Source organism: Conger conger, chromosome 4 (genome assembly GCF_963514075.1).
Source record: "Conger conger chromosome 4, fConCon1.1, whole genome shotgun sequence".
Classification (NCBI taxonomy): Eukaryota; Metazoa; Chordata; class Actinopteri; order Anguilliformes; family Congridae; genus Conger; species Conger conger.
In genome coordinates, this window is record NC_083763.1 from 6,653,008 (window position 1) to 6,665,363 (window position 12,356).

At 48.2% G+C, this 12,356-nt stretch overlaps 1 protein-coding gene across 2 annotated transcripts in view; it reads right to left on the minus strand.

The window, feature by feature from the left end:
* The window catches only part of LOC133125801 (cAMP-specific 3',5'-cyclic phosphodiesterase 4D-like), a 74,279-nt gene extending 62,317 nt beyond the window's left edge, over positions 1-11,962 (minus strand). The window contains exon 1 of one of the 2 annotated variants that reach the window (XM_061237427.1): positions 11,874-11,962. In XM_061237427.1, coding sequence (XP_061093411.1) covers positions 11,874-11,929 — 56 coding nt within the window. In that variant the 5' untranslated portion in view covers positions 11,930-11,962. Of the gene's footprint in view, positions 1-404; positions 547-11,873 lie in introns of those variants that run through there. The other variant, XM_061237425.1, reaches the window with a different exon arrangement.
* Between the last annotated feature and the right edge of the window lie 394 nt (positions 11,963-12,356).

The window sequence follows — 12,356 nt, forward strand, 5'->3', positions numbered from 1 at the left end:
TCATGCCAGGGCTTTAAAGAGCCAGACAAAAAAAAACAAACGATGCTGGTGGCTCGCTGGAGTGAAGTTGTCACAGGTTTGCAGAGAGGCAGGAAGATGTCTCTTCACGGTCCGACAACTCATTCGGCGGGTTGGTACAGTAGAGTTAACACACGCCAGTCCTGTGATCCCGTACGGTTTCGGGGGTTTCGTTCTTTTCTGCGACCTGACTGTTTTCTGACTGCCGCTGTCGGCGTGAGCGTAAAGAATTCTATACCTCTCAAGTTTCAACAAGTCTTCCCCAAAACTGCACACAACGGGCGACTCCGGGCCAAAGGAACGAGTTATTCGCCCGGGTAAACATGCAGTATTTCAGTATTTCAGACAGGAGAAAGGTGGAAAGGTGAAGGTTAAAGGGTACGTACCCTATGCAGGAGTGTCTCCGGGCAGAGCCGTGGTTCAACAGCATTCCCTTGCGGGGGAAGCGAGAGTCTTTGTTCATCATCGCCGCGGCTTATCGGCGCGTCCGGCGGCCGTCACCAGAGGAACGAGCGCGGCACAGACGGAACGAACCGGAAAGGCATGCTCCCCGACGGTCGCCCGCAGGCCGGCGTCGAGGCGGGAGGGAGGAAGCCGGACCGGGGGGGGGGTCCCGCGGACTGCCCCGGGCCCGTGGTCCAGAGCTCTGCGGGAGAGGGCACCTCCTCCGCTGGGGCGAGTTATCTCCTCACGAAATCAGCGTCAGGGTCAAACTGCCGGGAAGCGACGACCGCGACAGGCAGGGTCTTAAGCGGAGGGGAGGAAATGAGACTCGGTCCAGAGTTGTTGTTGTTGTTGTCGTCGTATTGTTTGTTGAAGTACTTTGAGGTCATTTGGAAAGGGGACCTCCTATGAAGGAGGCTGAGCAGGACAGCGATGCACTCGGCGGCTACAGGAAGACTCTGCTCTCACATGGGCTGGGGAGGCGTTGGGAGCAGCTGGCTCCTAAAACGAGGAGGAGTCCAAGGAGTACAAGTCCTGACAAGGCTCAGGGTGACACAGAGAACCTATCATGTTTAATATCCGGCAGGCAGGGCCGAGTTCCTCCCGCGATTCGCGGCCGGTGTCAGTCAGGCGGTGCACGTTCGGGGCTTCTCCTCCTCCGCTCGATTTGCTGGGGCGCCTACCGGCACGCGGGCCGATGGCAGATCTGAAACGCCGACCCGCTCATTCCCACACGAGAAACGGCGAATTCCATCCGCCCCTCACACCGCAGAATGTTGGAGCTAATCTTTCCAAATACGGTTCTTCCCAGGTCACTCTTTAATCTCCACAGTCCAACAAACACACCTCTCTCCCCCTTCTTGGTCAAGGCAAAGCCGAGCCCCTCACATCTATGTTACCAATGATGGAAAAGACAGAAATGGGAAAAGTTACAGATTTAAAAAGAACATAGCACACTCCAAACGGTCCTCAGCACGGCCTGCGGCCCCCCCCCAGGTCCCGTCGAGCGTCCACGTTAGCTTCCTCTTTTTAACGAGCATCCACGAGGCGGAATGGAAAAACCACCCGACTGACGCACGACCCGTTTCCACGCAGCCCCGGCGGGGACCCAAGCGGAGAGATCTGAGCGCGCTCAGAACAGAAGGAAGTGGGGCGTGAGGAGGGCGTTCCCGAGGCCTTTTTTCCGCGGGGGAGACTCGCGGGGGTCTCGCGTTCCAGGGGTCGTCGGCGGCCGCGGCGGCTGGGAAGTCCGGACTTGCCCGAGACCCTCCCGTTTGACGCGCTGTACGGTTTCACGCCGCCTCGTCCCTCGTCAGGCTGCCAGCACCACCTCCCCCCCCCCTGACGCACACAATCGACATGCACTCTCCAACGAGGCAGCAACTTGCTCGCCCTCCGGCTAAATAATGACAGTGTGTATTGTTAGCTCAAATAGATACGGGGGGGGGGGGGGGGGGGGAGGGGTGTGCGGAGGGTGTGTGGAGTGGGGGGGTGGGGGTGGGGGTGGATTGGGATATGCACTAGTGAACATTTAACACATTCTTCCCAAGAGAGGTGTTCGATTTAAGTCAGCTTTCCGTACATGGCTGAGGGGGTGTGTCGGTGCAGCGGCCGTACAGAACACCACGTTTTTTTTTTGATGAGTTTTAAAACCACCACGGCGATTTCACGAACGTGCACCAGCGCTAGAGAGGAAGAGGCCACGGCCTTAAAGCGCGCTGAGTTTTGGTTCCCGTAACTCTGTCCTGGTCATGGACACGGGGATGAGGGGGAAGTTTCAAGACAGAGAACAGTGCGGCAGGTACGCGTCTGCTCTAACGAAAACAGGTTTTGGATTTGACTGCAAATTCAGGAATGCGGTCCTACCATTGTTAACATAACCTGTTCATTCAAACACGTTGAGGTGAAAATTACATCCAATATCGCAATGACGTACAGTGAATAAGCCTGCCTCTCTCTCTCTCTCTCTCTCTCTTTTCTCTTTCTTTTTTTTGCCTTCCTTTCCTCGCCCTTGTTTTCTTTTTCTTTTTCTTGTGGTCATATTCTCTTCACCACTCTCCCCTTTGACTATCCCGTTTTACCAGCTGGTGCGAAGACACTGTGACGCACAACTACTCAAAAGCATTTCTGTGAAGGACTCCAGGTTTCTGTGACCTGGTCCAGGTCAGCGCTCCTCCTCAGGCCGGTTGGGGAAACCGGCGGTCCATATAGGTGTGGAACTCTTCACTTTGCACACACTCTCCACACACTTTCGCCGACAAGCCGGCCAAAATAGTCGGCCAGCCTCGGTCCTCCAGTCTGCAGAACCCAGAAGAAGAGTCGCATGAAGTCCACGGAGCACGAAACGGACAAAAATAAATGTTTCGCAATTTTGTCAGCCACCAGAGAGTTTTACAGAAAGAGGGAATCTCTGTTTGCTTGGCCGGAGATGACAGTGAGAGTAAATAAGCGAGGTTAAAGAGCAAGTGACTCCGTCTCCTTTAGTATCAGAAGGGAACTGTTAAATTTCAAGCCTGTCTAACCTCACTATCAAGACACTGCGCCAGACTTTCTGCCCCCAACCAAGTTAACCACCCACAAAAACTCAGCTGCACCCTCTGCTGTTCATTTGAGGAACTACCAGTATATTGTTGCTATTAATTAAAGATATTGAGGGGTTGATTCAACCCTGCCACCCTATTTTTACTGAGTCTCTGTGAGTCTTCTGGAACCTACTTATCCAAATCAACACCATGACTCACTACAATTTGGCAGATATGTAGAAGTATCCTCCATTCACATTTTATTTTTGGCATATATCAAAAGGGCTTACAACAATCAGTAACAAATGTTAAAAACAATTTTAATGGCAGCAAGCTCTATTTTTAGCCAAGATTTAAGAAAGAAAACACTGTAAAAAAAGGTACAATTTATATTAAAAAAAGAAGAAAATGTAGTTCGCAAAACTCATTGATTACTTCCCTGCAAAACTCTAGCACAAAGATCTAGTACATAACTTTTTTATGAGATTTTTTCTTTAAGAATAAAAGATAAAATACAGCTTTGTTTTACAGTGGGGCTGCTGTTTGGACAGGACAAAGATGAACATGTCTAATCTTGTCAGAGTTTACGAGACACCCCACTGCTGATGAACAGTTCAAGGGGACAGTTAAAAACATGTTTCTCCCTGTGGTTTCAGTGATATTGCCATTATAAAGTACAGCAATAGCTAAAAAATCAATAGAGGCCAAAGAAAGTACTTAAATGCTAATCACCTAGCTGACATTGATGCAGTGATTCATGTTTCTGTTTTGATCATTAGAGCCTGGTCTTTTTTTCAGGTGCCCAAAAAAAATCTGGCATAACAGTCAACAAAGTAAGAGAATATGAACAACATAATTTAAAATGTACAAAATTCTGAGAAAAAAGTTGGAGCATTACAACTGTAACAAGTGCAATTCTGTAATTGCAAACAGAAGGAATTCTGCCTTACATAATACTATTGCTTATGGTCATCAATACAATTCACCAAGGACGGTTTTTGGTTCAGCTTTTCATAATAGCAACTTTCTTGGTCCACGGAAAGGGGGCAAACATACATCCGATATCTCAAAGACATACAGTAAATAAGCCTTCCTCTCGCTCGCTCTCTCTCGCTCTCTTTCCATCTCTTTTTTAGCTTTCGTTTCCTCAACTCTTGTTTTCTTTTTCTTTCTTCCTGCTATGTTCTCCTGACTACTCTCCATTTCACTGTCCCGTTTCACCAGCTCGACTGAGGTGACACTGAGACGCAGTGAAAGAGCAGGAACCAGGCCAGCTCTCCTCCACGTTACATTACATTACATTAATGCCATTTGGCATTAGAGCGACGTACAGTTGAGAAGACTAAGCAGGAGACAATCCTCCCCTGGAGCAATGCAGGGTTAAGGGCCTCGCTCAAGGGCCCAACAGCTGTGCGGATCTTATTGTGGGCTACACCGGGGAATCGAACCACCGACCTTGCGGGTCCCAGTCATGTACCTTAACCACTACGCTACAGGCCGCCCTAGAACCCACATCTAGCAGAGGATTCCGCCATTTTATTAGGTTCAGCATTTCCCAATTTCTACTCTCTGGTCCAGAGAAAGGGGGGCAGGAGTGGAGGGATTGCGTCTGGAGGAGACGGAGGGCGGCCGGGGCTCCAGTGATGGGGAGGAAGGCAGAGGTTGCGGCAGGGAGCACACAATCACACGGGCGATCACATGCACCGCTGGGTGCCAGCTCAGGACAGCACTTCTGACTTCAGCCGCGATTCCCCCCTTCCTCCGTTATCACCTTCCGACGCGATTTCGCGGTGCGGGGAGACGAGGAAACTGCCTTCGATGCAATAGCGCTGGGCGTGGGATTGAAACAGATCGCCTCATAAGATGGTATCTGACCACATTCGAACAGAAGAGGCGATGAAACGTACACACAGTTCTCTGAGTCATATGGAATTAATTAAATTCCTAGGAACAAGCACATATAATGCAGCTTAATCTTGTCTGTGTGGGTCTACATAAACAGACAACAGCACAAATAATGTCCTTTCACCAACTCCTGTGGGCAGCCTCTGATTTCCAAATGCTTGTCAAGACTTGTTGATTAAATATGACAGCTTCAGTTCATTAAGACCAACAGAACATTTCCATTTTAGGTTCCAAAAGCTCAGAAGGAATCAGGAAAGAATGCGTTTAGTTTAAAGCCCCCAGATAACTGGAACACATTAAGGTATCACTTCAAATCCATCACAAATTATGCCCTGTTTAAACATCTCCATTCTTGTTTTTAAAGTCCGTGGTATTGATTTCATGTGATTCAACCTGCGGCCTTTCCTGAATTTGTATGCTTTAAGTTTCCAGATCCAAAATAACTGGGGCACATTAAGAAATCACTTAAAATCCATCACAATTGCACCCCATTTGAAAATCTCCATTCTTCCCCATCCGTTTTTAAAGAGTGCTGTTGTTATTGATTTAATGTGATTCAATCTTAGTTTCTCCTGAATTTGTACTGTATCTGCTTCTACAACACATTAATCTTACAGTACGTGAGTTTATTTATTTGTATTAGTTAATGTTTTACTAAATACAGGATAAATGTATATATTGTGTTCTTAAGTGGTAACAGGATATTTACTTTATTATTCTCTATATTTTATATCACACCCTGCAATTAATACAACCACTGACTGCAATTTACTGCATATTTCACTCACTACTCACTATCTTAGTGTGCATTTTAATCCCAGCTGTGTTGCATGGAAAAGACCCAAGACCCCTCGGTAAAAAGGTTGACCATACATTTCAAATGAAATAGAGGGCGGCCTGTAGCGTAGTGGTTCAGGTACATGACTGGGACAGATGGTGGTTCAATCCCCGGTGTAGCCGCAATAAGATCCGCACAGCCTGCATTCTCCAGCTTAGTCTAATCAACTGTACGTCGTTCTGGATAAGAGCGTCTGCCAAATGCCATTAATGTAAAAATGAAAGCAAAATAAAAGTGAACCGGTGTCCTCCGTCTGAGCAACATTTTCTCTGTCAAAACCACACACGTACACACGCTCAGTAAGTCACGTGTTGACACGCCACAGGCACACACTGTATACATACGCACCAGGAACACATGTGTACACATGAAGTACTTTGCTGACAGAGGACATCACACAGCTGCTCGCTGATAGAGTGCCATTGTGAGCGTTTCGCCCGGTGTTTACACTGCACGGACCCTCGCTAACATCAGAGCCTCCAAAAGCCCTAAAAGGGTTCCTACGAAAGGGCCTCCACATCCTCCCGGCCGTTCTAAAAGCTTCATTTATCTCTCGTGACACTAACGCAAATAATTTACGCTGGGATCTGAGGCTCTACCCTCCAGAACGCCTCGACTGCTTGTTCTACGTCTGAACATGTGCACGTCTGTTTCTGTTCTATCCCGTCCGTAGCTAGCCTGCTATGGGCTATCTTTTACACAGCCTGCCCGGTTTCAGTTCCTGTGCGATAAACTTTGCTTTAGCTTTAATGTTCAGCTGAAGCACACTCTCAGAAATAAAGGTACGAAAAGTGCATAAAAGGTTATTAATAAAGTAATTAATTTTTACCTTTTTTACAGGGAATACGTAGTGATTTGTACCAAAAGAGGACACTGTACTTTCAGTGTACAGTTGGGAAATTTGATCCTTGAAGAACAAAAATGTACCTCCACTGTCACTTTATTTCTGAGAGTGCATGACACACAGGCAAAATGATATCTAATACAACTGTACTGTATACAGCACTACCAATGGGGACCTGTCAAAGATTTCATTTTAATTGCCTGTTTCTACAAAAACATGAATAAACCAAGGGTATTTACTGTTTATTTACATATTTCACTGAGAAGTAGGAAACCAATACTATTTGAATGGTATGAGTACAAAACACAACTAAGAAAAAATAAATCTTCCGACAAACTGACAGATGGAAAGATTGTGACAAGAATTTATGAGACTATAAAATGGCTCATGGCAGACAAATCTAAATTTATTGGGTCCAACTTTGTGCATGAATGGTACCTGATAAAGATGAAAACAAACGAGGTGTCTGTTCTTCACAATTCTGTTTCAAAACAAGATCCACAAGAAAGGAATTACAGGGTAAACTCCTGCAACATGAGCTTGTTTGAAGATATTTCAGCCACATTTATCCACGTAGCCACAGACATGTAGGCTACTTCTGGCATGTACATGCAAACATAAACACATACACACAAAAACATACACGTACATTACACATGCACACACCCTTACAAAAACACAGATAAATGCACACATCAATTTGATCTATTTATTCAATTTACTTTTCATAGACCAGGCACAATGCTTAACATGCACTCAATGAGCACTTTATTAGGAAGACCTGTCACCAGCTTGTTAATGCAAATCAGCCAATCATGTGGAACAATTAAATGCATAAAAGCATGCAGATATGGTCAAGAGGTTCAGCTGTTTTTCAGACCAAATGTCAGAATGGGGAAGAAATGTGATGTAAGTGACTTTGACTGTGGAATGATTGTTGCTGCCGGACAGGGTGGTTTGAATCTCAGAAACTGCTGATCTCCTGGGATTCTCACGCACAACAGCCTCTAGAGTTTACAGAGAATGGTGCTAAAAACTAAAAAACATTCAGTGAGCAGCAGTTCTATGGGCAAAACAATGGAATGCAGATGAGCATATGTGAACACACAACGCGTAAAACCTCTTAACGTGCTTAAAGTGCAATCCATAAGTATTTGGACAGTGACACGTCTTTTTGTTGTTGTTTTAGCTCTGTGTTCCAGCAAACAAACAGTTGAAATAAAACAAACACAATGTGGTTAAAGAGCTAAAATAATTTCAGCTTTAATTTGAGGGTTTTTACATCCATGTTGGGTGAACAGTGTTGGATTTACAGCCCCTTTTATACAGTCTAATATTTCAACTGTTTGTTTGCTGAATAGTACAGAGCGAAAACAACAAAACATGGTGTCACTGTCCAAATACCTACAGACTGCACTGTGGATATTACCATCTCATGTACTGCAGCAGACTTACTCAAGGCTAATTCTCAGCTGCAGTTAAAACCAAAGTCTGCGCAGAGTGAATTCACTAAACGTTCACGCTGTAGTCACTCAACCACAACCAATAACAGCAGATGCTTTAGTTTATTAATCAGCCCTAAATCAACGAGAAACATGGGAGTTAATCGAACGACAGGGGATTCTGCTCTGTGATTGGGCCCTGGGAAGCCAAGCTAAGCTGTGCGGCTAATCCTGACCCATCTGGGTAATTTTCGGTTCCGAGAAGGGCACAGGATCATCTTGAGTCTTGCCGACAGCGGCGGTTCTTTTCCACACTACCCTTCGCATTTGTCTTTTATTTCCATCCCTGTCTGGACGTTAGACGTCGAATCCAAACACCGTACGCACCGTACCTCAAGGGCATCAAAACAAATTTGCGGACCACCTGTCTCCTTTCCCACGAATGGCTGTACGAGAGGCCTGTTAAGAGGGAGGCACAGCAGCTTTTCCACTGTTTACCGAATGTGCGCGGCTCTTTCGGAAAACCGAACGCACAGCTACGAAATAAGGTGACAGTGGAGGTACATTTTTGTTCTTCGAGGTTCAAATACTGTACCCTGACAGTACAGTAATGTTCTCTTTGGGTACAAATGAGCAAAGAAAGGCACATGTTAATGATATATTGCTGGCTAGGGATACAATTTTATGCACCAACTGCAATAGGGTACCGCCCCAGGATTGCAATAAGTCACCATCTCATCTGCAAAATGTGACATGGTTCATACTGTACATAGAAGAAAGTTGGTACATACAGAAGAAGCAGTCATCTGTAAAAATACAGGTAGATGCTGCTTTGACAACATTTGTGAGATCACACGCAGCCTGCTATGCAATCAGCGTCACGCAGATGAACTTCTACAGAGCACAAATCAGACCAAATTAAATCCCGTATGGGGAAAATTAAAAACGTGATTGAAAAGTCACAATTAATGAAACAAACGCTGGAGCGATGAAGAGCCTGAATAAATTTCACAACTAATTTCATTAAAGATTTAAAATGTGACATTTACACACAATGAGGAGTGTAAACTGGATGGCACTAACCATTTATGATAATCAGGTAATCAGACGATGATAACCCGCATTCTCCCGGCCATCCAAGGCTGGGCAGCCCGAGCCATGCTTAAAGAAATCTAAATTCACTTTTTCCTCAATTCACTCAATTCTTCATAACCATACAAACACTTCTTAAAGTATATATATTCGATAAAATACATTTTCTAAAATGAAACACCGCAAACAATTTTAGGTCATCGTGTAAACAGTGTCGGTTAAATGTCAGTTCTACGTTCCCCTCCAATCAATATCCCTTTCACGTAGCAGCGTCATTTGATGGCAGTGAAGTCGACTCCCCGCCCTTAAAAAACCCCCCCGAAAGATCTATTTCACTATGCGCGTACGTTATATCCTCACATCGTGGAAACTAGTGCTGCTCTATCCTCCATTTCAGCTCGGCTTTAAGAGCTCTTGCCAAGGGTCCCACTGACCAGCTGCATCACTTAGCGATGGGAATCATTTGAGGTCAACTCGGCACTTGACATAAACATTTTAATTTGCTTTCAGCTCACAGGAACCCAGAGAACTGCGTCCATTGGCCTCAAATGAATGATCCGCCGCGATTTAATGAAAAACACGGCGGGAGAGGAGATGTTATTAACTGAAGAGCTAGCTCGAAACCGTCCCCAGCGTCGAGCTGCGTCTGCCCATTAACTCAGAGCAAACAAACCCCGCCGAAAAAAACAGCTCAAGCCAGGTTTTGAAACAGCTGGTAGCTGGTTTGCCAGCTCAGACCAGCTCCATACTCAACAAGGTTTGACCAGGTCAAGCTATGTGTTTAAACATTTGGTAGCTGGTTGACCAGTTCAGACCAGCTCCATACTCAACAAGGTTTGACCAGCTCAAGCTATGTTTTGAAAAAGCTGGGAGCTGGTTGACCAGTTCAGACCAGCTCCATACTCAACATGGTTTGACAAGTTTTGAAACAGCCGGTAGCTGGTCATTTCAAGCTGGCCATAGCCGGATATCACAGCAGGGAAAGTCCAGCAAGGGGACAGGAGGAGAGCCAAGGCTACAAGAGCCGGGCGGGAGGGTGTTTAGATTGGCTTCTCTGTGACTCAAGCAGGGCCCTGCGCTCCCCGGTCCCCTTTGCGTGTCTCTCTCCGGTTCTCTGGGGAAATCTTCTCGGAGCAGCTGGCTTGTTTTGGCCGTCTCCGCTCCCCTGGTGGTGCGGGGCGGAGGGAAGTTGCGCAGGCAGATGTCGACTTGACTAAATAAACCAGGAGAAACCGGCAGGAAAAATAAAAGGGGGCCCCGGTCCCTCGGCCAAGAAAGCATCCGACAGAAAAATCGAGAGATTGAAAAAAGGATTCTTCTTGTTTTGCCGACTCAGGTTACCGTCTGCAAAATAGCAACAGGACGGCACACGTGAACGGCCCGATGCCGCGCTGAGCAAGAGCACCTCGGGCCCTTTTCCCCTCGGCCCCAAACAAAGGACCGCATTCACGGAGGAGTACAGAACCGTACATAAATACACGCACTTCCATAACCGTCGCTGATCAATTTAGCTCGGAGTTACCTTTGGAACGTGTTGGCTTTGTGTCGGGCCTTGCAAAACTGCCTTGTGACCCCGTCTTATACGGCGAGTACGAACGTCACAGACTGCAATGTGATGTTTTGCCTGATTATCGCGCAACGCCATTGGCTGAGATTGCGGGCAAGGTTTGCTTTCGAAAGGAATCTTCGCCAAGGAGCGCGAGATGAAAGGTATACGCTATCAAGAGCTGCAACAACAGAGCGATAAACAGAGCTGATAAAGGTGAGGAGCTGCAGCTCTGCCGGGCATGCTGAATCCAGCCGAGCCGTAACTCTACCTGGGTGTGTGTGCCAGCGTTCAGCCAAACCGTAACTCTACCTGGGTGTGTGTGCCAGCGTGAAGCCTCCAGCCAAACCGTAACTCTACCTGGGTGTGTGTGCCAGCATGAAGCCCCCAGCCCAGCCAAACCGTAACTCTACCTGGGTGTGTGGGCCACCATGAAGCTCCAAGCCCAGCCAAACCGTAACTCTACCTGGGTGTGTGGGCCACCATGAAGCCCCCAGCCCAGCCAAACCGTAACTCTACCTGGGTGTGTGGGTCAGCGTCCAGCCAAACCGTAACTCTACCTGGGTGTGTGTGCCAGCGTCCAGCCAAACCGTAACTCTACCTGGGTGTGTGTGCCAGCATGAAGCCCCCGGCCCAGCCAAACCGTAACTCTACCTGGGTGTGTGTGCCAGCATCCAGCCAAACCGTAACTCTACCTGGGTGTGTGTGCCAGCGTGAAGCCCCCAGCCAAACCGTAACTCTACCTGGGTGTGTGCGTCAGCGTGAAGCCCCCAGCCAAACCGTAACTCTACCTGGGTGTGTGGGTCAGCGTGAAGCCCCCAGCCAAACCGTAACTCTACCTGGGTGTGTGCGTCAGCGTGAAGCCCCCAGCCAAACCGTAACTCTACCTGGGTGTGTGGGTCAGCTTGAAGCCCCCAGCCCAGCCAAACCGTAACTCTACCTGGGTGTGTGCGTCAGCATGAAGCCCCCAGCCCAGCCAAACCGTAACTCTACCTGGGTGTGTGGGCCACCACGAAGCCTCCAGCCCAGCCAAACCGTAACTCTACCTGGGTGTGTGGGTCAGCGTGAAGCCCCCAGCCCAGCCAAACCGTAACTGTACCTGGGTGTGTGTGCCAGGGTCCAGCCGAGCCGTAACTCTACCTGGGTGTGTGTGCCAGCGTCCAGCCAAACCGTAACTCTACCTGGGTGTGTGTGCCAGCGTCCAGCCGAGCCGTAACTCTACCTGGGTGTGTGTGCCAGGGTGAAGCGCCTCTGCATGGCCAGGCTCCGGTTCATCATCAGCTTCCGGAAGAGCAGCGGGGAGTTCCGCGGGGAGTTACGCGGGGAGTTGAGGGGGGACATTCTCGGGGAGCTGGAGGGGGAACCTCCGGTGGACGAGGGCTTCAGATGGATGGGCTGGGTCCCCGCAGGGGCGTCCCGCTCCTCCGAGTCCTCCAAAACCACCTCGCTCATGGCGCCTCGAGTCGCTGGGTCCCGTCCCGCTAACACTGACCGGCGCGGGGGGTCTCTCGTCCGCCCCTGTCTCTGCCACACAGGCCCCGCTCAGACTGCACCCGGAGAGTTTCCCAACGTCGACAGGAGAGCTACTCTAGGCCTTGTTTTCGTAAGCGCTGTGTCCATGCTTGCGCTGGGGCGCTAAGCAGACCTATCTATAAACAGATCGGTTACAAGCCTGTTACTTCTGTCCTCATTTTCGACCTTTTCC